The sequence below is a fragment of the Melanaphis sacchari genome, unplaced genomic scaffold (assembly GCF_002803265.2).
Source record: "Melanaphis sacchari strain LSU unplaced genomic scaffold, SCAv2.0 Contig134_pilon_pilon, whole genome shotgun sequence".
Classification (NCBI taxonomy): Eukaryota; Metazoa; Arthropoda; class Insecta; order Hemiptera; family Aphididae; genus Melanaphis; species Melanaphis sacchari.
The window spans coordinates 1,479,200-1,506,433 of NW_020270560.1; the positions used below are offsets into that span (position 1 = coordinate 1,479,200).

Consider the following 27,234-nt stretch of genomic DNA (forward strand, 5'->3'; position numbering starts at 1 on the left):
CTGTAGTCCTGAGCGGCAAATTTTAAAAGGCGGCAAAATGTTAAGTAATTGGGTGATTTAAAAAAAAATTAACTTGATTTTATTTACATTTTTTTTATACTGTATGTATATAATAGATCACTTTTATTTTTTATCGTATTATTTTTGTACTTAATACGTATACAAAATAAATGTAAAAGAAATAATAGCTATATAAAAAAAATGTATAGTAAAGTTATACTACAGAGGCAAAAATAAATATAGAGGCAGAAATATTTTTGATTCGTAATTCTTGTGGTATCTATTTTTAACGAAATATTGATATTTTTTTTTTTTGAGTTCGGTTTAACGATAAAGTTATAAATCAAATATTTTGGATAATTTTATTATGAGTACTTGTTTTTTTTTTTTTTTTTTAATAAAGAATATTGTTTAAGTTAAATGTTACTGTATTTTTTTTTTATAAATTGTATACCTATATTTTAATAATTAATGTTGCAATATACTGATATTGCAGATGGGGGGTGGCAAAAATGATTAGCCCTGGACCAAAAAAACTTGAAATACATCTCTGACCTGAATCACTGTAAAATAACAGCGGAAAAAGTACCCACTAAAAAAATTTACGAATTTTAACATTCTAAGATTTTAAAATAATAATTATTTTAATATTATATTGTAATTAATAATTAAAATAAACACTTGGGTAATAAAAATGCGATTTATTGAAAGGTATATTGTTTACCTTATAACTATAAACATAGTTATGTGTACCTAACTAGTAACTAACAATAAAAATTATGTTAGTTGTACTAGGTACTTTTAATTAGTCATGACTTATATGTCAAAATATATACAATATTTGGATAGGTAATAAAAATGCCATTTATTAAATGTTTAATTTTTATTATTTATCATTTATCTAAATATTATATTTTACAACAATTACGTGGTGCTCTTTTAGACTTATATTCATGGGTTTTTTTTGTTTGCTAGTTAGTGGAGAAAAATTACCGGGATGTGTTGATTTTTTTTTCCGTTGGTATTTTTTCTGACTACCTAGGTATATTACTATAGTAGCTATTAGTAGCTACTAATAAATAATATAATGATTAATAAAAATGATATAATGATATTTGATTAACCATTCATCAGTCATGCAAACGATGGACTTTATAACACACAGACACATAGGTACCCAATAAACAGTAGTCTCGATTAGGTTAAAGATACACAGATTGAGTAATAGTTTTCTACAATAGATGGGATACTATATTAAGAGTGACTCAGGCATTTGGCAAGTGAAAATATAACCGTTATGTTTTTCGATTAAATAAATACCTTATCGCCAAGTATACGAGTTGTGTGGAACAGATTTAAGATTTTTTTTTAAGATAAAATAATATGTATGTAATATTTATTAAGTACTATTACTCCATAAGATAATATCAATGCGACATGCATTTTTGAGGGTTTGACTTTTCAATTTGTTTAAATATTGAAACAACTTAGTATCCATTTAAATTAAAAAACAATTTATTAATTTCAAAGTCAAAAAACAAAAAACAAAATTAAGTAAAATATGTTCATAATTCATAAAAAACGATTTTAGGTGTAGGCTATTTGACTTTTGTCAATAATGTATACGCTAAGGTCAGAGAAAAAACAAATACTGTAGGTACTGACATCCTCTCAATAAAAGTTGTTAAATTAGTTTATGAAATGCTCGATAATAGACTAAAAATGTAGGTACACATCACAATCCAAAATACTCGATGATTTCTAGTTCTTATCGATAAATTACGTATAATTAAACCGGGGAAGATATATGCGTCAAACTGAGATAACAATAAAAAAAAAAAGTATGGTACAAAAGCACCAAAAACCCTAGATGCCTGAGTGCTATAGTTAATATATATAATAGATTAAATAGATTAATCGTGCCTGTGTGCTTCATTCCAGATAAAAAATATTCAATTTAGAATTATATAGTTCAAAAACTCCAAATGAATATAATCTTAATTGACAAATTTATCGTTTGAGTATGATAGATTATCACACGATAGTGTGTTAGCAGTTTTGTGTTTAACATATTGTTAGTAGGTAAATCGTAGATACTTAGTAAGTGTTTGTGTAAGTTGAAAATGAATTTAAAAAAAAATTAATACTAACTAATAAAGATATTGAATGTATTTTATTTAATGAGCAAAAATATAAGTTTTAACGAGAAATGGCCAGTGGCAATAGCAATTCGTCATTGAGTGTACAAAAAATAAATAAATAAATAAATAAATAAAAATATTCTGCTAGAATAGAAATGAATATTCTTATGACTGTATTTGTTCGTACTAATCGTATTAATGATGAGCGTTTACACGATATAGTAAAAACGAACATGACGTCCAGTGTCATATATTTTGCTATAGATGTAAAAAAAAAATCAAAGAAACTGAAAATATTATTGACAGACCATCTAAAATAATGCGTTACGAGTTGTGTGCTATTGAAAATACTGCAAGGTTTCAGACGGTATTGGAAATATTTGAGATTTAATATACAGACAAATACATAAATTATCGCCAACAACGCCTCGCATTCTTTGGAGAAGCTATTAATGAAGTTAGTAATCGAACTTTTTTAACTAATAGATACGAGATGTTTTGTCTCGTAGATACTGTAATTAAAATCATATTTCTAACACCAAATTTAATCTTTGTAATGGTTCACTTTTAGTTTTCGATGGTACATTTTACGTATGTTCGAAATTATTTTATCAGCTAAAACGATACACATTTGTAGTTGTCGAAGCTATTTACATATACATACGATTCACCGTTTACTAATAAGTAAAACTTTAAAATGCTGTGAATCAGTGTGGAAATACATTTAAAAATTGTATGAAAAATATAATTTAAGATTTTCTCCATTAACACTTATAGTTGATTATGAAATAGCAACACATAATGCATTTTTAGCTGTTTTTTAAAATTCAAAAATAAAATGTTGCAAATTTAATTTAGAGCAATAATGGTTTTGGAAAATTCAAAGCTTGGGTCTTCGAAACTAATAAATAAAGAACTCTGACATTTGGTTGAAGTATTTTTTTGTTTGGTTTTTCTTCCATGACCCGAAGCAGGTAACTAAAATGCTTTTACAGTTTTAATTTCTATCGCATCTGAAGATTAAACCATTTCAAAATTTAGTGATTAAATTTTAGAAACACTTTGATTCTAATATATTTTTTTCTAAAATTTGGGTTGAAATTTTGGTAATGATATTACACGAATTACAAATGCAGCTGAATTATATCATTCACATTTAAATGACTAATTGAATGTGGCTTATTGTTTCATTCATATAGTAATTGATGTATTATTAAAATTACAAAGTGAAACATATTTATTTATGTACAAATTCAAGGATATTGATACAAAGACATAATTTTACAATGGAAGAAATACCAAGATGGCGAAGTAAGTCGGTTAGAATATATGAAAAGAGTTAAATTAAAAAAAATAAATTATACCAATTTATATTAAAATTATATTTTTATTTATTTTTTTGTGTTTTATAATTTATATTTTATATCAGTAATTGAAAATTTTAAATATTTGTATAAAATTTTAATATTGGTGCAAATAATATTTCCTTTTTATATATTTAGTGCTTATTATATCGGATATTAAGTATACCAGGTAATAAGTATATAATATTAGACTTGCGATATGTTCTACACATTTTGATGCAAATTATAGGTAGGTACCTATGTCATTTTTGCATATTTGAAATCTATATCATATAGTCAATTAAACAATTGTATTTAAGACATGTATTTTAGATGTTTATATCAAAAATACTACCCAACCTTGCCTGTAATTTATTACTCTAAAACAATAGATAGGTACAATACTTAATAACTATTATAGTCAAGAAGACTCTAAAATTTTAATTTATTCAGCTCAGCGCAAAAAATAGAAAAATTAAGCTACTAGAAATTACTTTTACTCTTAAAATATTGATTTATTCATCCATAATATATCATGCCATAAAGTCACAACTATTAAAAAAAAAAGTTTCTACAATTTTAATGAATTTTATTAAATACACACTTTGTAAATAATTGATGGATGATTAAATACCAAGAATGTTTTTATATAAATATATACGCTTATAGTTAACTTAAAAGCTATAAGATACAATTATCGAGAAAAAATCGACCACGTTTTTTACAGTAATTATTCTTATATTATTTTAAATATTAATAATTTTATCAAACTAGTTAAACTAGTATATAATCTGCTGTAACAAGAGTATAATAACAGACTTCACTATCTATAGGAAATTAATTTATGGTTCTATATAATTTCGTCGAAAAAAATTTATAGGTAAATCTTATTCAACCATTTCAAATTGAAGAGAAATTGATCTGATCCGCGGTAACGTTTAAATAGTAAATAAAAGTAGGGGAATATTTCACGATCAGTTAAAATAAGTTTTTGCTATAATAAAATTATAATATACAAAGTAGGTATACCTATTTAATTGAAAATGAAAATTTAAAAATAGTGAATCTTTTATACGAATATAATATAACATAGTAAAGTTCTACTTATAGATACTAAAAACACTCATTAATAAGTACTTTAAACAAATTTTTTGTATTGGTCCATTTTTTACACATTCAAAATACAATCAATGATTTTTACTCCATAGAAAAACGAATTTGTCGTTATTAGGTACTCATTTGAATTATTATGATTATGGTAATTCGGTAAATATTGGTCGTGTTAGAGTTAATAAATGTGGTTCGTGGCATAATAATAACGGTGGTGTATTGTTACGTTTGTTTTTCAACGAATTTCCGTCATTTTATATTATTGGAGTTTTTTTCTACCTGTTACATGATGTGTTGAACTCAGCTGAACCGGAACACTGCATAAACCCCACTCGTCTATCAGTTCCGGAAACATTGCCATCGATATAGACGGAATGAAAGTGTTTCGTCTTAATTAAATCGGCCGCATAATATTATGTTAGTGGGAAAAAGCAGGATCTCTGAAAGAAAACCGGTGACTTCTATCAACGCTGCGGCGGCAGTGTGTTGATTAACAGTGTCTGTTTAACTGACCATACCAGGTATAACTATAACAATATTATTAAACGTGCAGCGACGGTCTTCATCATTTTTATAATATATTATTATTATAACAACAGAAAAAGTGTACTTATACCTAAGAAATTATTTGTTTGACTCAGTGAATTTATAAAGTTTCAATTTTTTTTTCCATTTGAAAATTTTTTGTTTTGTTTCTGTTACGTTTTCAGTTAAAAAACGATTCGTATTCTATCAAATGTCGGTTTATTATTGTAAAAATAACTGTTGTTAAACTAAATTTGTGAACTTGTTTATTGCTGTAAGTTAAATTACCTGCCATTTACGATGGCAAACAATCGAAAATTGGTAAAATTGTTATTGGTGGTCAATATCGTGAACATTTGTATCGATTTTACATCGACGAGGTCTCCGGGTCTTCATCAAAGTAAGAAAAAGTCTTAGTAGGTATCTATCTACACATCAATTTAAACGACATATTTGACATATTATATAAACATATCATTATAACTATGATAGGTATAATATTGAATAGTTATTTTATTACTTAGCGTCAATAAATAGATTTCAACTCAATAGATTTATTATATTCTATACAGACTATACTACATAGTTATTAAATTTACACTAAATTATTATGATTACGCATCCGTTTTGTCTTATTAGTACATTAATTTATATACAAGTAATGTAACGGATGATATAATTTATTATATATAAAATCTGTTATAATTATAGTTTTTGTAAAGTTATTTTTTTTAAATTGTATTAAATTTGGTCAAAGAGCAGTAGGTATAACAAATAAAATTACAATTCATATTTAACATAATATGAGTTTTTCATCACGTACTATGATTGAAATTATAAATAAAACATATTTTTCTCTTTTCTGAAAAATATCAAGCTTTTTAGGTATTTTTGTTTGTAAATTAAAACTTAAAACTATTCAAAAAAATTTACATTTTGATAATAATACTAAATCAAACAGTATGCTAAGATAAATTTCAAATAGTATTTCTAGGTACCTATCTAATTATATACTACTATGTACACTGCATAATTTAACAGAGTAGAAAAATTTATTAAATTATAATTCAATTACCCATACAGAAATTACATTGGTTATGAATTATTATAAAACTACCTTAGTTCTTTGTTTAACTATTAATATTAAAAATATATATCAGTGATTATTATTTTAAAATTAGTTAAACGTTTTGATAATTAATTGTCGTCAATAATTTTTATTTATTTTTAAAACACCACAATTCTAACGTTAAAAAATGTATGTTCAATAATCAAATAGTTAAAACTTAAAATTGGCAATAATAAAAAAAAATCTTACAGTAGTATTTTATTTTTTAAATGTTTGTGTCAATAGCCGCTTATATATAATTTTAGAAAATGATTTGCTATTATTATTAATTATTAACAATTAACTTATTATTATATAAAATTATATTATTAATCAAATGTCACTAATGGATGATTTTTTAATCAAATAATACATATATAACTTTTCTATCTTCATATATAAGTACTTATTGTGCTGAAAAGTACAGATCGTGTATAGATTAATGTAAAATTAAATTAAATCATGTTATAATTTATAACAAATAAAACACCTAATAATTAATATGGTAATAAAACATTTAAAATTTTATGTTTTATTAAAATATTTTTATTTCAATGAATTTTTGTAAAAAACTAGCATAGGTACAAGGCACAAGACATAATATGTTACTACGGTGAAAGTTATATGTACAGTTTTTTGAAGTGATTAATGTCAGTAATATAATATTTTGAATAAATTAAACTATCAACAATTTGGCAAACTTCCATACCCGTTTTTAAAATTTAAATTAAAAGAACCTATTTGACCTCAATATACTATTAAAAACTGAACAACAAATTAATTAAAAATAAATATTATAACAATTAGGTAGGTACACTTTTTAGAAATTCTAAGACGAGGAATAAACAATAAAGCCTAGGTTATTTTAAGTTATGTATTTAAAAAAGGTTATGATTTATGCAAAACTGACTTTTGATGCCTAACGTTTATGTACATGATAACGTAAAAAGAAAGCTGCAACTATTCAGCTGTGAGTATTCATTGTGTCAGTTTTTTAATTGACTAAATCAGGTCGTGACGCCTAGTAAATAAATTACTGAATAATTACATAAAATCGATCTTAGTTAAACGTACCATGAATACAATATATATTAGTATACTAATATATATTTTTATACTTAGATGTCGATTAAATCTATGTATTGTTCAATAATGTGACCTAAATCAAAAATAAAATAAAAAAATATAATATGATAATAAAGACTGTGCATATTTTATCATAATTATGTTTATTGTTCATAAATTATACAGACTTAAAATGGTTTAAGCTATTCGGTTGGAAAATTATTCGGTATAGAATGACAAACGGTATTAAATTGATCATCCATTAGTCAATTTATGATATAAAAACCAATGATACAATATTACTAGGAGTTATATATGTAACTTAGCTTACATTTGCGTAAGTGTTGCAAACAAATTATTATATTTCAGGCAATCGATGAAATTTAAAATAATTAATAATAAACTAATTCCATGAATGAAATTTTATTAATAATTACTTATTTAAATACTTTGAATAAATTTAAGTTAGATTGTTATAGCAATACAAGTAGTATTGCATTTCATACAAACTGTATATTTATGTTCAAACTTAGATTATGTTAAATACAAATTGTAAAAACCAATGAATCATTAAATAGGCATTTATATATTTATTAAAGCTAATGTCATGGACGATATTATACTAGACATCTAGACCACTTGATTACCTATGTACTTAAAAACTAATTAAAAAATAATTGTTGTATTTTAAAATAAAATATAATACATTATGTATTAAAAAATCCTTTCTGCTTACTTAGTTACTGAAATAATTTTGAATGTATGAACAACTATAACATTTAAAGTATTAAATAAAAATAAAATACAAAAAAAAAAAAAAATACAGAAATATTCTGAAATAATGAATGTATTAATTAAATACATGAAAAAAAAAATTAATAATTAATTAATTATTACTAAATTAAGTTAAAAATTTTAATTATTTAAAATACGGAAAATTTTGTATTTTCATAAAATATAAAATGCACATTATAAAATCTATTGAATTAAAAATTGTGTCTACTATATTATATGATTGCTATATTATAAACAAATCAAACTTTTTTTTGGGAGTTTTTAAATCATTATTATAATAAATAATTTTATACTTGAATAGTGGTTAAACTCGCATCATTTTTTTTTGAATATGAACTCAATTGAATTGAGCAAAATAAGATTAATCGAGTTAATATTATCATCATACCTATTATATTTATGTAACTTCAAAGTAAGAAAATAAAAATAAATTATATTTGGGAATTCATTTGAACCAAGGGTTGTGATTTTAAAATAGCTTATATATATATTGATATTTATAAAATAACACGACTATTGTCTATTACTTTTATTAAAATTATTATAATTAAATTACATCTTAAAAGTGATGTTGATTGATGAAAAATATTTAATATAAATTAAATTAAAGCGTTTATAAAATAAAGCATTTTTGAACATTATTGATATTTAATCAGTGCTACTATAAATTAATATCTGAACAAAGAAATCATGGGAAATTTTTTTCTCTAACAAGTTAAATTAAAACCGTATTTTTTTCGTTAGATAAAAAATTGCCGAATAAAGCAGAGGAATCCCAATCAGTTGAAGCTGAAGTAGCACCTGAAGTATCGGATGTAGGAGACAGTAACGATGATCCGAATGACGTACCGCCAGAAAACGGTAGATTAAACATGAAACGACGACCCAACGGTTGTCCGTTTTGCGATTCTAGTGTATACAGTTACTGCTCCGACAAATTATTGCATGACGCCTGTTGTTGCTTGGATCCACACGGTAAGTAAATGTGAAATACGACTTACTAAAATTGCGGGCACAATATTAACCGAACGTTAAAAATGTTGAAGTTCCTAAATATTATTAAAATATTTAAATGTAAGAAAGTGGTTTTCAAGTAAATTTCGTGACAAAGAATTTAAATATGTCTTCAGAAATTTTATCTTATAAATAGGTTATTATTTACAATTGGTAAAAATTGATATTTTTACAAAAAAACAAAATAATTAATATGTGTGTAAAGCTTATTTTATGTCATTACTGATTTACAATTGTACTCACTACGCAGTACCCACATACACATTGGATATTGCCTATACTGAACTTCTTGAAAACAATCTGAATCGAATCCCTTTAATATAATATTATATATTACCCAAATTTATTTATATTTTATACATTTATGGTTGTATTGTTTATAATACTTATCGTTAAATTGGTAGTTACTTGGGATAGTTTTATGCAGTGATTAGAAATTATGAAAAAAGAAAATATAAGTACCTACCTAGTACCTAGTAATTATACCCAAATTCGGTAATTTTATTAAGTCACACGATATCTGTATTTTAACCAACAATCCGATAAGAATACATCAACATTTTATAAATGTATTTTTCTAAACTTGAATTGTTTTAAAAATATGAAATAGTTATTAAATATGGCATGTACAGAAACTAGACAGTTTTTCGTTTCCTCTGAAGTAACAAATTAACTTATTATTAATACCCATTTTATAGTATTATTAACTCATCATTCAAATAGTTTATTGATCACGAATTCACAAAACAGTCAAAAATTAAAATTTTAAATAATGTTTTTATGTTTAATCTATACATTTTCGATTCTAAACGAATTTTTTTTTTATATGTATGTGAAAATATTTTATATCAGAAAAAAAGTTTTGGTTTTGAATATTATGAATGGTGTCAGACAAAAAATGTTATACAGTTAATTTAAATTGAGGAGTCAAGTAAAGCAAATTCCCAGTCATTTTAAAAATTATCTTTAAAAATAAATATGTATTCTAAGTAAATTATGGAAGAACGAGAATATTTTTGAAACTTTAGTTTATTACATAATCGACATTGTATTTTTATTACAATTTAAGAAAAAATAACTGTAAAGGCTTGACATTTTTATCAAATGTTATGCATTTTGTAGACAAGTTCTTTTTATTTTTTCTATCGGTATTTGAATTATTTATTTTTTTTTCGTTCTATGCATGATGTTTTTATCATGTCAAAAAAGCTTAAAATCCCAATTTTTAATACAATTGTTCTAATAAGTTGTCCTTACGCCATTATAATATACGTTAGTATTGATTTTTAAGTTAATAACAATAATATATAATAGGTATAATATTATCGTACGTTTAATGCTTTTTTTTTATAATTTATACGATTATTTTGTTAAAATAAATTCAGTTTACCATATCACGGTTTATACCAATAGAAAAATAAATTAATAATTGTAATATTACAAATAAATTAATGTACTTATGTAAATGATTAAACATTCTTAGAAGTAGATACTGATAGTTGATGTACTGTCTCCGCTGAGAATTATTTTTCTTATGCTATTTAAATTGAACACACCTATTACAATAATTTACTCAATGACTTTTATACACTCAAAACCTATTGTATAGCAGATTGATTTCTTTAGTTTTTTAATAAAAAAAACTCCGTGTTGTACGTATACTATTAATATCGTATATATAATACAATAGGATAATAAAATAATTGTATGATTAGCAAATTATAATATATTATCTTATAATTTAGAAATAAATATAATATCTAAGCAAAAGCAATTAAAATAGACAAATGCAATCACATATTCGAACACTAATCGTCATTGTACAACATGTTCTATCAATAACTAGTACTATGCTTGTTCACTTATAAATAGCTAAAATAGATTATTAAAACTTTCAATTATTTTTTCTACGTAAAATATTATTTATGATAGTGTTATGTATAAAATATTATTCTTTTGTTACGTTCTATATCTTTGGTATATGCAGGCGTAGATTCAGGAAGAGACTAAGACCACATGAATACCTTTGGATGGATCATAATATATCATATATTTATTTATACAATAAATACATACATGATATATTATATTAATAAACTATAAGTACTAAAATTATCGTTATACTTTTTCGGAATAAAATCTAGCACTCCCCATTTCGAATTTCTAGACATCATAGGATTATTTAAAAGTATACGAAATTTTCAGTTTTTGTTTATTTATATTATATAAAGGAAATCAACGTCTTTTTAAATCACTTAATGACGAATAAAACAATGGCTTTATAAAATATTATAATTTAAATTTTGATGATCAATAGATACGAATATAATATATAGCCTAGGAACACATTTATATATCATTATTCATTATAATTGTTTCAATTACTGTTATTTTATTTATTAAAAACTATAAATTTAAATCAGTAATTGAGACAGATGACATATTTCTCTCCGACTCTATAAATATTTCTATATTTTATTAGTGTTTTTTTTTTTTTGGTCATCTAAATGTCTAACCTTTAATGTAAATCTACAACGTGTTAATCTGTACATTTCCTTTTGTAATTCGGAATTCCTATTACACGCTAGTCGTTACAGTATACATATTTTATAATAATACTATATTTGTAATATAATTTTGTATATTTTTTTTTCAATAATTTCAAATGGCATTTTAAAATACTTTTCTTGTTTAAGTAAGTATTTATCTATACAATTTATCACAAACTTTTATATCATTTTTTTTATTTATCATAATTTTTTTAATACAGAGTCTGCAAGTAGTGCAAATAATAATTATTAATACTAAAAAAGAAATTAACTACGACATGTGTAAAATATGGTACGATCAGAAATGTATTAAAATATGATAATTATTACTTTCAACATAAAATTGTATACTAATATTTTTGGTTAATCTAACTCATAATTAAATGTATCATATACATAATAATCGTTATTACGATTATATAAAACACGAAAATATATATAAAAACTTAACATACTCGTATAGAAGATAGAATAATATAACAACCTATATTATTATTTTTTTTTTAATTTGTACTAAATTGTACTTGCGTATTTAATAATTTATCAATTTCTCAATATATTAAATTATGATTTGAAAAAAATACAATAGTATAAAAAGTAATATTGTAACAGCAACAAATAGCAAACAAATTATTATTATTAATGACTCCTATTACTTACTTCAATATTTGTGTTTTTTTTTTTTAAAAATTAAGGTTATAGAAACAATAAACATTTTTAAATTGTTCTAGTCTTTTAGAAATGCGATTAATTAAAATCTATTAAAGTTTTAAAATAGGAACACGAAAAAAATAGTATTTAATTAGATAGTTAAAAATGCATTTAAACTATTTAACTGAACTTTTTAAAATTTCTAACCTACGGAATGAAATTACTGAAATTATATTAAACATTTACAGTAAACCATAAAATAATTATTGTGTTTGGTATATCGATTCAAATTTTATTGTCTAGTACTCCATCACATGTATAATTTATAAGAGTAAATAGAACACATTTTATTATTATAAGTATGTTATAAAGCTGAATATAAACTCATTATAACGATACCAATTGCTATTGGTAAAACGACGAAAGATTTTCAAAAATCGAATATATCGGACAGCCTTTACGTTCAAATATAGTTGTGTATGCATATACATTGTACATCTTATATTTTTATGTATCGCATTTCTAATTATATTTGGCAATCTATGTACAAAATAAATATATAATATAAAATACAGGATGATAACTATATTATATTTATATGTAATAGTAATATTATTGAAATAAATATTATTTTATGGTGTGCCTATTATACGCACAAAATGCCGCGCATATTATATCACGCGTGTGAATACAACTTACATTATGCACTTTGATTATTCCCAAAAGCCAAAGCAACACGATATCGATGTATATTCTGCATTTCTGCATGAAAAATGCTTGTTTAAAACAAAAATATTATATTTAAAACATGAACCTCGATTTTGGACAACCGATTTCTTTGAATACACGTGACTAAAAAAATCTAATGTTCTGTACTTGTAACTCAATATACAACGATAAAATATTATGTTACTAAATGTTATCACTTATTATCATTCTCTTTCAGCACGCGTGTCAATTATAATATGAAGGTATGTAGGTACATACTTATATGCAACGCTAATTTTTTTTTTATAGAAAATTCTATGTACGATTCATGAAGGAATTGTAACTCTCGCGAAAACGTAAGCTAAATAAAAAATCAGATAATAACCATTCGTATGATGTCATTCTTTATAAGTTATTTATGTCTCAACTCCTTTGTCGCCTCAAATAAAACATTTTATTTTTTATGAAATTTATAAATTTGAAGAATCTATTTAAAATAATATGCTATGCATTTACATTAAATTATCAATGTCCTTATGTAAATATATAATATTTTATACTTTATTAATATTGTATCATTTTGTTTGATTCCATATGATCATATTAATATTTTTAATTTATTATGACAATTATTTAAAAAAGAAAATGATAATTCATATTTACATTTAAATAAAACAAATTTTATACTATCAACCGACAACCATCAGTAAAATCTTAAATCACTACGTATAAATGTGGACATTCACCAATTGCAGACATTCAAAGTAACATATACATGTGCCATATTAGTTTTACACGTATAATAAATAATAATAATATGAAACGATGAAAAAATGTACTTTAATTACGAAAGTTTTATACTCAAGTTATGAATTAAACTCATTAATTGGTAACTAATTATTTGAAATTATATTAATTATATTAAAATTTATCTGAAATTATATGTTCCTAATTGTTACACACCTAAATCATACAGTCTTTTTAAAATTATTTTTAGTATAATAATTAAGAAAAAGTCTTATAATATCTGTGTTCTGGGAAGCTAAGGCAATAGGTAGACCTCCAAATTTTCTGACCGTTGTACAAAAAGTGAAAAGATTTCGGTAGAAAGTCATTTATTGTATCAATATTATATAGATTGAAAATTATAATATTAATAATATTATTTATATCATTGTAAATTTAGTTGTTATGCAATAACACAACACTAGGGATGAATACTATACTAAGTATCTATATAAAATACTTCGTTTGGATATTATTAACTTTGGCTATCATATATTTGCAATAAAAATTGATTTACTCTATTTATAATGTAAAAATATAAAATTTAACATGTTTGTGATGATTGATGAATTTAATTAAGTGTTCAAACACTTCAAACCAGGCCGGCTCTTTTTTCATGTAAATACTCCCATATCAATATAAAAAAATAATTTCAAATTTGACCAAGTAAATCTTCGTTTTGCTTAAAAAACGTAATCATTTTAAATCACTTTAGTACAGCTTGAGATGGTTCCAGAGATTTGGTTGGAACGAGCTAAGTTATAATATTGATACCACAGAATATTTAAAATTATTATTGTTTATTTATACTTCATATTATAGATAATAAGTGAATATAATTAACTACACACTTGTACATGTCTATAATAGTCAATAGTACGTATTACGTTTTTTTTCGCAATTTCGTTTTTAACAATAAACAATTTTTAGAAATCCGGGCTTGGGGGGGTGACGGCCTCTAGACTCCCCTAGAACCGTCCCTATATATAAAACGTACAATATATTATATTATGTAGATCTAGGATGGCTTGATCTCACGGGACTGTTACGAACTAATGTTATAAACTATAATGATGTTATAAATACTAACGAATTAATGATTAAACATTTTTATACGAATGATAAAATCCATACGCTCGTTACGTGTGTAGGTAATGAAATATTTTAAATTATAATACACTACATTTTGCTGAAACAATCGTTGGCAACAACATATTAAATATGTACCGTTACTCGATGCAAAACTGCAGAAGTGCAGAACAGCTTCACAAACGAAAAAAAAAAATAACATAAATATAATAACCTAACTGCAGATATAATAAAAAACAGATTTTGCTCGTCTTGAATAGTCTAAAAAAAAAAAAAAATCGTTCGTCAGACTATAAGCTAGTCAGAGCCCCTAAAACAATCGGTTCGTGTAGATTAAATGGGTCTCGTAAATATAATATCGTTGTAGAATAAACAATAATATAGTAATAGGACAGATGGTCCTAAGTCACTGTCTACTGTATGCACCGTCCAGACGACGACCAAAACAACAACAACAACAAGCAAGGGCGACGACACCTTTTCAGGCGCGTTCATTACAAAATTAAATTATTTTAACATTATAGCAACCACCATTTGGTGTAATAATAACATTTTACAATTATTTATATTACGCGTCTTGTCTTCCGCGTCGTCAGTCCCCCTTCGGCGGCGACGGCGGCGAACAGGAGATTTGGGTGCGAGCCGGGTCAAGGTTACACGTTCCGTCACGGCCACCGCCCCTTGACGCCGCTGCCGTCCCAGTGTGCCGCCGCCGCCGTCGCGTCGTCCCGACACGCGTCAAGACGAAATACCGTCGCGTAGGGTTCGTTCGGTCGGGTTTCCCGCCGTGCATTATCGTCTGTCTCGCAGTCATCGGGCGGGGCGCGAGGCTCGTTGGGGTGGGCGGAGGAGGATCGCAACGACGCACGTGTCCGGGGCCGACGGCGTCCTCGTGGAGGAGACGGACGACGGTTTTTACCGCACTGTTACTCGAAAAACCCGTTTGGCCGGCATCGCCCAATCGCCCATGTTAATTAATAACAATACCGCGACGCTTAATAATAATAATAGTAATATGTTAAATTGTTATTGCCCGTCGGCGGACGGCCAAAATTTTCGCCGACGGTCGTCGTCCGGTTTTGCCGGCACTTTCGCGGGCGGGCGGTCCTACGAAAATCCCCACCGCCACCGCTGCACGTCAGCTTGCGGATGACGCCCCGAACGCGCGACTGTGACGACTGTGTAATAATAATATTATTGTGTACGACAGTCGTTTTTGCCGTTTTCTGCGACCGATTATTATCGGTTCGATCGCGGGACAATATAAAAGCCGTGAAAATTGTTTTTTATTTATTTGATCAATAGTAAACGCGAGCTTAGCCCTTCAAATCGTCTAGACGTACGCACGGTGGGTATGCAGGATATGTGCTAGCATGAACTGATAGCAAGCGAGTTTTTTAGGAGACATATTATTATGTACAAAATCCCAAAATAATTCGTTTTAGAAAAAATAAATTAACAAAATATTTAAGCACGATCGACGTTATGTGTAACAAGAATTTGTATCAAATCAAATGTTTTCAATAAACACGTCTTTTATGAAAATACATTTTTATTTTTCATACAAAAAAATTGTTAAAAAATTAATTATTTTCTAAGAAGCATTAACATATTTAGATGTGTTTATAATTTTGGGAAACATATTTTTATCAGTCGTATGCATGGTAACGATCAAAGTTTGTTCATACAAATACAAGTAGTATACACACAATTATTAATGAAAGGGAATGTTTGAGTGTGTGTATGTGATTCACTGTTAAGTCAATCCTGAAATTAGTGAAATTTGATATAAAGTAATTTTGTTCCCAAGGATATGTATCTTAAAGTCAAATTTTTAAATTTTTCATTTTAAAAAGAGGATCACAAAAGGATTTTGTTGGTTCACGAAAAACGATTTTTTTTTTATTATTGAGGATTGCCATTGATTACAGAAAATAAAATAGTTAAAAATAAGATATAATCGAAGACCTGTATTTTTATGCTTAGACATTTAGTCAAAACTACCCAAATGAGTGTGTTAAAAATTTAACGGAGTTTAAGACAGGATAAATCAACTGGCATTTAATTTGACATATTGGACGTGTCATACACCGCGCAGAATTAATTAGTATAATAATATAATATAATATAATACTTAACAATATTTAGATAATATACTAATTAAAATATATGCAATTTCACAATACAATTTAAAATGTGAAGGAAGAATTAATATTGATAATGGAAGATAAACACCTAATAGGTTTACTTGTCTCATTATTTGTGGTGAATATTGAATAAAGTGTCTCAATGAAAAACGGAACACAGTATTTCACTGACGACTTAGAAACGTTAAAATTTATTTATGACAGGATGATAGATATGGTATTATATTATTGATATTTATAACACGAAACGTTGTATTTTTTTATTACTAAAAATAATACGACTGAGCGTGCAATAATTCCAGCTCTCCCTAAAGATGTACCAATTCACAATATTTTTTCAATTATATGTATATTTTTGTTGGTGCATAAAATGTCTAATAACGATTACAGTTGGGTGAACTAAAATATTGCTGTCGGCTCTTGGAGCCTCATCGGGTTTACAGATACTTCGTTTGTTGTATCGTGTTCTATTAGCTGAACACAGTTCAACTCTGAAAATTTTTCGGTAGATTATGTGGTTGCAACGTCAAATCAGAACACAATGAATGGCACACTACACGACAGACAATGTAGCTGTGAACCCACAATCCAATTGTATCTCAAATACATAGGTATACGTATACTGATGTGGTATATCGTGCATAGCTTGCAATAATAATATACACCTACCGCTGATAAATGCCACTACACAATATGTTTATTGTAACGGTTCTCACGGCCAACGATCGAAACGATAAAAATAATAATATCGTCGTCAGCACTCAGCGGCGACAAACAGTGCCTTCCGGACAAACGACGTTACGCATTTGTTCAAGTTACCTACATCATATTATATAAACATGTGTATATTATGCGATTTATCAAAACCATCATAATTTGTGCACTATGATTGAGAAATGCATAACATTATTATATCAAATGTGCAGTTTTCTATACATACCAATATTATACCAAAGGTGAATTTCAGTAAAATTGTTTTGAATGGGTTACGTTTCTATAGACTATAGTACGAAATAGGAGTTGCAATCGTTCGATCTTAATATATTATATTATATTAAATAATAATACATTAATAATTCAACTTTAAAAATATCTCGAGTGATTTAAAAATGTTAATACAATCCCGCGAGTAAGGTGTCTTCCACGGTGTTTTAAAATGTTACAATAAATTTGAAACTTGTTTCTGTTGTGATACATAGCCATGTAAGTGCCAATGTGTTTCCCAAAATACCATTGCCACAGTTTCACTTGTTCACCACAGAGAATTGGCGTATTTACAGAATATGAGTACCGGCCGCATTTAAGGCTTTATAAATTATTGAGCAGTTTAGTGAGAAATTAAAGATTAATATTTTAGTTACCTTATACCTATAGGTACCTAAACATAGCAAAAATAATTTTTCCAAACTTCCCCTCTGTACTTTGTCAAAAAAAATTATATTTTATAATACCAACACTGAGTATCGTCTTTACAGATAACTCTAATGATAACGTATCAATGTACCATATAGCACGTTAATAAGCTTTGTGGATTATTGCCTAATGGAAATAAAATCAAATTTAGGCAGAATTCCACATATTATATTGTAAAGTATTTAAAAAATATCACTCATCGTACATTATTTGTGTAATATCATAAGTCATAACATACCAGTAATAATAGCATAATATTTTTTCCCCATGTAAATAGCTCAACGGAATTTGGAAAAATAACGTTAAGCGTGTAACGTAACGTGCGTTAACACGTACAACGTAGTTACCAGTCCGGTAGGTCGTTTATATTGTGCGTTGTCTGGTATAGGCATAATACACAATATACATTGTATTATATATATAACAATGTACATAACAGATTGTGGGTACCTACGACGTGTGCATCTATATCTCCCGTTCTCACAACAACATAGCCGGAGTTTTTTCCCTGCTATTTTTATATATCTACAATAATAATATTATATGCCTAAGTTTATACGCGTGTGCTGATATACATAACACTTATACGTAATGTTTGTCGCTCGAGTACACACTCAAAACAGACAAAAAACTCGCCATGTTTGATATTACTACGCAATCTACCACAAAAAACTAGCGCGGTCACACGATTCGTATACCTACATATTATATTCTACGACACAGCGTACTTTTGTATACCTATATATTTCATTTAAAAAGTAAACACTCTTAATTTCGAAAAGTAAAAGTATTAAAGTATAATATAAGTATAAGTAAGGTTATTGTAAAAGTATAGTTTTCAACAATATCGTTACATAATGAATTTAAATGATGAAAATAATATTCTCAAAAATTTTAGTGTTGGTCCATAGTTTTTGTTAAAATAATTGATTACCGTGTTAAAACTTTAAATAATCACCTTGTGTTAACACTATTCTACCAAAAATGGCACGTCGAGACGACTATTGCTATATAGTATATACGATTATCATTATTATTATTTGTTGTCAAATTCAACAAAATGTCGGAATTGATTATTTGAACGTGTTTCGACAACAGATGGCTTATATTATAGAATTTGATTTAAATAATTATTATAATTATAAGTAGAGTACAATATATTATATTGCGTGTGTGTATTGTACTATTGTGTCATAACTTGTATAATCACCTTTATACACAGCAGTGTGTATAAATTATACGTTTATATAGTCTATACACACTAAAAAGTACCTTATATTATATTATTTATCTTAAATCATAGCTGTAAGTAGTGTAAGTTCAGATAATCGATGACTTAAGCTCATTGTTATGCACTATACATTTTTTCTTGCGGCTTAATAATATTATTATGGTGTATAAGAGCTAGGTACTTATAAATTATAATATATACATTGGAATAACTGTGACGAAAACATATTTATCTTGTACTCGAGAAAGTAAAACGTGTAAAACAGTTAAATTCTAAGAATGTTCTTTTATAAAAAAATCTGTAGATTTTTTTATTATAATAAATCGAATTTTATTGGTAATTAAAAAATTATTTTAAAACTTTAACTGTATGTAATACATATAATATATACTTAAGGGATTCAAGTGCTTATGCATTAGATATACTCTAAAAATACCTGTTATTTTGTTACAGAAAAATCTTTAATGTAATTAAAATATAATCCGCATAATATTATAAAATAAACTAATAATTTATAAATATATCATGATCTAAGAAATAAAGGTATACAATTATACGGGAATAAAGTAAAAATATAACTTTTAGAAAATAAATGTTATAAATTCATAATTTCAATACATTATAGTCTGAGAATTATTTTTAGTGGTATAATAAAATTATCATTAATAATGTTTTAATAATATAAATTTAAATTTAAAACTGGTACACAATTTATAACTAAAAATCTAAAAATGGTAATTATTGAGATTGAACTAAAAATAATAATAAATTTACTTAATTAAATTTACAACAAAACCTTTCAGATAAGAAAGGTATTTTATTATTGAAAATATCATGTTTATACTGACCTAAGAATAGTTATTAAATGTAGAAGTCAATTTTGGAGTATTGTCCAGGTCAGTTTTGATATGACGTCACTGGACTTATGACACGTGCCAATGTCAAACTATATAGGCAATCAAGGTGACTTTAGTCTTTAAGAACTAACTACCAAAATCAAAATTTGCAATTAATTAACTTAGCATTTATTCGTTTTTAACATTTCTATTTAATACATATCATTTACTGCTATATTTTTTTCATTATTTCTTAATGTCTTTATAATTATTTTTATAAGGTCAATATTATAGTTCTTCTTAAACTATTAGCGAAATGCTTATTATTTAATTATAAAGACTAATATGTTTTAAACTTTTCCCAATCGTTTTTTTTTATTGGAATTATTGGACAGAGGTTAAGTAAACTACAATAACGAACTGGGTTTAATCTAAAAAAAATCTTTTGATCTACTAATTAAATATTTATGCTAATAAGTTATGTGAAAAATATTAACTGTATAATTTAATTACATTGATGAGATACTTATAAGATCTAAAAATCTATTTTATCGTATATACATACCCATCCGAAGATTGAAAATTGAGATAGATTATATTTTTTGATATTTATTAACAATAAAGTGTAAACCTATAAAAATTAAAACAAATAAAAATGATATATTATTTATTTTTTTACAGATACAGATTTACCAAATGAATGCCAATTCGCGGATTGTAGTTTTCTTCACTCAAATACTTGCCGAGAACATCGTCTGATCACTGCTTGTTGTTGTAATCAGTTCCTAGCGCATAAAAAGTAAACTTATCATAACTATACATTGTTACAGTTATACATTTTGTTAAACCAAATCAATCAACAAACAAATCAACTTTTTACAAATAAAATTTTTAAATGTTTGACAAATGGATTGATGTTAAGTATCAATAGTCTTTATATTTTAAATCTTCAATATAAAATATTTTAATATTTTATAGATCTTATAACTAATAATAGATATTAGTATTATTATAACTATTAACTACTATATTTATAAATTATAATATTTAAATGAGTAAATTTGTATATAAGTACTTCACTGTATTTTTTTTTAAACTGTAGGTAGTTGATGTTTTTATCGATAGTTTCAATATTTAAAATATCATTATTATGTATAGTGGTACCAAGATGTAATTCATACGGAATATTATTTTCATTACAAAATGTATACTTCTTTATTTTTTACCCTATAACACCACTTGTAGATCATTGGGTATAGGGGAGTCTTGGATACCCATACTTTTGCATTAGTAAACGTATTTTTTACATAATAATTTGCTTTTTTTTACTGAAAATGTTAATGGTATTATACTATATACATAATTTTTACAAAACACTGATTATAATACACATAAATGTCAATAAATAAATATTTTAAAATATTTTTGCAGTTATCCTTTATCATAAATTATAATGTTTTGTATATTTATTAATTATTAATATATTACTATATTAATAGTTTTACAGAACACATATTATTTTGATAGTATTTAACATAGTTTATATTATAAGTTACGAATTTTATAGTATGCATCACATCTATTATCAATTTTAGAATAATTATAATTTATGTATTATAAAATTGATGATACATCTTAACCTAGAATAACTAATTATTTGAATATTAAAAATAACGATAATTGTTAATTATATTTTGATTGAAAGTAAAATTTTATTTTATGTTTTATTCATTTTTATTTTATATTGGGGAATAATAGTATATTATATATTATTTACAATACATTAATTATACTTAAATAATGTCAAATTTCCATGGGATGTCTATGAATGAAAATGTTAAACACCTATAATATTTTATTTTTGTTAAATACTTAATTATTATATTACTAATAATTCATGTAATATTAGATACGTAATTAAATTAACAATTTTACTTTATCTATTACAGCGGTTCTTAACTTGTGATCCGCGGTAGCCTTAATACATAACATACGTCAATACGTGACGTATTGTAAATGAAAGGCATTCTGAAAAAAAGATTGGTAAGAGGGTTCGTGATAACTAAAAATTTTTGATTAGGGGTATGTGATCTACAAAAGGTTAAAAATCGCTGATATATTATAATACTATATACGAGTAATGTATTTTTAGCACATTTCAACTATAGAAATTGAATTATTTAGCACATTAAGTAGTTGATATTTTTTTATTTAATGTACTTAAATTATAAATGAAATATAAGTAAGTAATTGGTAAATTATAAGTTTTATTTGAAATCAAATTTAAATATATAACTATTACTCGCGCACTTTTGAGGATGTGAAATCTATTTACATTGATATTTTATTTGTAACCTATACCTACTACCTATAGTAACTAATCTAACTAAAAAAAATTGTTTCCGGTTTTTATTTTTTATTTTTCAAATTGTATTTTTGAGTTTAGAAAAAAATAAACAGTGAATTTTGTATTATTATTTAATTTCACTTCATTAATATTACATAATTATATACCTATTGGCGTTTGTGTACTTATTCTAACTAACCAGATATTTTTGAATATTATTATACATTTTTTTAGGTATTTTGTTAATTTACTTATAACTTAAAGAAAAAATAGATATATTCAAGACAATGATTTTAGTTTTTAATATTTCTATAAAAGTTATAATTTATCAATTATTAGGTTAATAATATATTAGATATTACTGAGGTTTGGATTTAACGGTAAATGTTTTTTTTTTAAAAAATTTGTTACATTTAATTTCTAAGGTAATTTTTTTTGTGTTTAATTATCTATTAATCATAATACTTTTGTTAATATGTAAGATGCAAATCGATAAAAAATTGCAAAGACGACGAGTTGTTGATGTTATGCTTTATTATCATTTATCACTGTTAGACGTATCGATCAAGTATTCGGCAAATGGCAAAGGTAATTTAGCAATTATCAAAGTATTGATACTACCTTATACTTTATGGATTAAAATGTGTTCTTTATGATTAAATTTAAGGTTGTTTTTCAATAAATGTTTATTTTTTTTCTTCACATTTTAAGTTTTTTTTATATCATTGTTTATATTGCTTTCAAATCTGAACCTATTAGTTTATAGTTACTATAGTTATTAGAATTCATTTCATTAAAAAAAATATTGTAAATGAAAAATCAATTTCACTTTTTTAAATTTTTTATTGAAAGATAATTTTCACTTAATCTCATATAGTTACTATTTAAAATTAGCTTGATAATATCTCTAACTAATCATCCCAACACCTTCTACTTAGGATCCAGTACCTCTATCATATTACCAAATTTTTTCATTCGTATAACAGCTGCAATAATTTACGAATAGTTTTTAAAACAATTTTTGTATTTTTGTTACCTACTGAATTCTAAATTTACAGATATTATTACTAAATTAATAAAAAATAATGCTATTATTTATAAGATTTGTGGCGTCATTTCTATTTGGAGACATTTTAGATTATACACAGTTACACAAACTTGCACAATAATAAACTAAAAAATAAAATTTATAGAATCATTAATGATATATACTTAATACATACCTAAATAATATTTGTATCGTAGTGATTTATTTTGAAAATTTTTTTGTTTGAAATGAAAAAAAATATTTTTGATTATTAAATTTTAAATAAAATACATCTTAATTCTTAATAGTATAAATATTAAATTTTAATAATATAATATTAAGTACCTAAATGTATTGCATATTTTGTATATTATATTTATAAATATTATAGTATGTGACGTATGTTTGTAAATAAAAGCTAAAACGTATGAAAAATCAATAAGTACCTCGTTGATAAATCGAATTGAGTTATAAATATCAAATACGCTATATTTATATTAATGGTGCCGATAATCATCAATAAGATTACTTCAGTAAATTATAAATTGAAGTAATAAATAATAATAATGCAATATATCTTATAGGTAGCATGTTTTAAACTTCTAACAAGAAAATTAAGTTTTTTCTTTAAAATAAAAACATATTTTTAAACTTTTAAAATTATAATTTTATCATAAATTAATAGTTTATGAATCCCATTGGTTGATAATAAATATACTTCATAAAATAATTTTCTATTAATGTTATGAATTTGGAAATCTTAAGAAATAATATTTAATGAGTGAATTACTATGTAAAAAATAACAATCAATAGTGAGTTCAAAGTTATGACTTATGAGTTATGAATTAGGTAGCTTATAGAAAATATCATTGAAGAATATAGTAAAATATTAAGTTTTATTTATAAAATATTGACAATGGTGCAGTTATTATCTGATGAAAATATTAATGTTTTACTGTTCTGATAGTTAGAATAAAAGTAACCTAACCTATTAACTGAAATTAAAAGATCTTGGTAACAAAATAATAATAATATTTTTAAATCATAATTAATTGATAATGATTTATACAATATGACAGTACCTTTAATTTGTATCTATATATACATATTACTGTATGTATACTATGTATACTTCATTAATTATTGAAAGTTGAGAAGAGAAATGTTGGAACTGTCCAGACACATAATTGCATTTAATGATATTCATAAACCACTGTGTACTCGTATAATACAAATTAAAATGAGAGTTGGTATACGTTTGATTTTTAAAAATAATTTAATGATATATTTATTAAATTATGATAGTTTAAAATATTTTATTAATACAATTAAAATCAATAAAAATTTATACATATTTCTATAAACGTAAAAAGAATATTTTTGCTTTTTTTTATTAATTAATAATTATTTTAAAGTATTAATAATTCTAAAAAATAATTAACATTACATAATCTATATATTTATGTTTATAACTTTTAATTACTTATGTAAGTAATTTTTAAAATAAAAATTAATATAGTTATCAACTTATCACAATAATATAAATTAATAATGAAATATGTAGAGTGGTTTATGATATTATGTCAACTCTAAGGTGCTATATTTTCAAAAGGAAAAACACTATTTTGAATACACTATTTTCTTAAAACAATGGGTGAAGTAAAATATATATATAATTTACCTGCCTAAATATTGAATATTAATACGCAATAACTAGTATATGGGCATAAATGTATTATTATTTATTATAATTTAAAATAATAATTATTTATTTGTAGTATAATTTATACAGTTATTTTTCCTGAAACTCGCTTCTAACATTGCCATTTTAGGTGAATTTATTAAAATGACGTAATTTCAGATTGTAATATAATACCACATGCTAATAATAAAAGTGCATAATATTAATTTTTTTTATATATAATCTTAAAATATGAAAAAAAAAATTTAACAATGATCAATTATATATGATACAACATATCTATGTATCATAACGTGTAAACTATATTATTTTATATTGGAAGTTTAATCCGATGCGAAATCTCATTTAAAAAAAAAATTAAAAAAATGATATTTCAAACTAACTATAACTTTCTATGAAATGTAGTGATAATAATATTATATATTATACATTATACAGCTAAGTAAAGGTATAATATACTGATACGACTATATTTTCGAAATTATTGCATAAACTACAAATAAAAACAGACCATTGGGGTTTATTACTTAATTTATGTATCGTAAATGTTTAATCACTTTTATAAAAATATATGATACGTATATTACTACTTGTTGGTAATATTTTATACGTGAAACACGCCGTTTTTATCATCTTTCAGTAGTACAACAAAAGTTGGCCATATGCAAGTTTTTATGCCAAAGTTTTAATGCAAATAAAATCTATGTTTAGCTTACTGTGAACACGTGTTATTTAGTATTTGTTCATACATTTTATTTTTAACCAATATTATGTTTCTTATTCGATTAAGACGTCGTAGTCAAAAGTGAGATTTATAAATAAAATGGTGGTATTTTCAAGTAGTTGGAGATTACGTTATTACCGATTTTATAGAGAATATGATAGGACAAAAATACGATTAGACCATTCAGATCTGGGATCTATGTATATTACTATTTATAAATATTATTATTAATCAATGATAAACGGCAGTTAACGTAACTTAACGGTATGCGTAATATTATATTTGTACGAAAAAGTCAACAACTAGTATTATAATCCGTATAATATAGGTACGATTTTTAGTTAGTAAGTAATTATATTAACTTATAATACTACAGGTTGTGGAACCTGTAATAATATTAAATCACATTATGAAGTTGGTAAGTCACCTGCCTTGTGTTCAGAAAATGCTTATTCGTGAAACCAGTTTTTCTTCGATTTACTTTTCATATTCATTATACATTAATATCCCTTAATCTTTACTAAATTTATACGACTTTACGAAACTTTTGAATTTATTTATCGTTTATTATTTACTTTTTTTGAGTATTTGTGTAAACACCGATGAGAAATCCAACTACTTTATAGGTAATTATAAAATATTTTTCTGACTTAAAACCATAAATTATAAATAATATTAAATATACTTATATAAGCATCAAGTAAGATTTTAAAATCAATATTGTTAATTATATTTAAAAACTAATTTGGTTTGAAACTTGCAAATACACGGATATAATGTGACATAATATTATTAATAAAGTGAAATTATCTATTGTAAAAAGGTGCGAAATGATGCGAAATGAGAATCCTTGCAAATAAAGAAGAAAATTCCAAAGACTGGATTAATGAAAATCAACCGCGCTCGAGGTTAACTGTATTGC

The 27,234-nt window shown here is 24.8% G+C and overlaps 1 protein-coding gene across 1 annotated transcript; it reads left to right on the forward strand.

Annotated features, from left to right (window-relative positions):
- Positions 1 to 5,061: 5,061 nt before the first annotated feature.
- On the forward strand, positions 5,062 to 21,464 carry LOC112591470. Its single transcript, XM_025335308.1, has 3 exons — positions 5,062 to 5,519; positions 8,832 to 9,062; positions 21,193 to 21,464. The coding sequence occupies exons 1-3, from the start codon at positions 5,420 to 5,422 to the stop codon at positions 21,312 to 21,314; spliced, it is 453 nt and encodes a 150-aa protein (XP_025191093.1). The 5' UTR covers positions 5,062 to 5,419; the 3' UTR covers positions 21,315 to 21,464.
- The last annotated feature ends 5,770 nt before the right edge of the window (positions 21,465 to 27,234 follow it).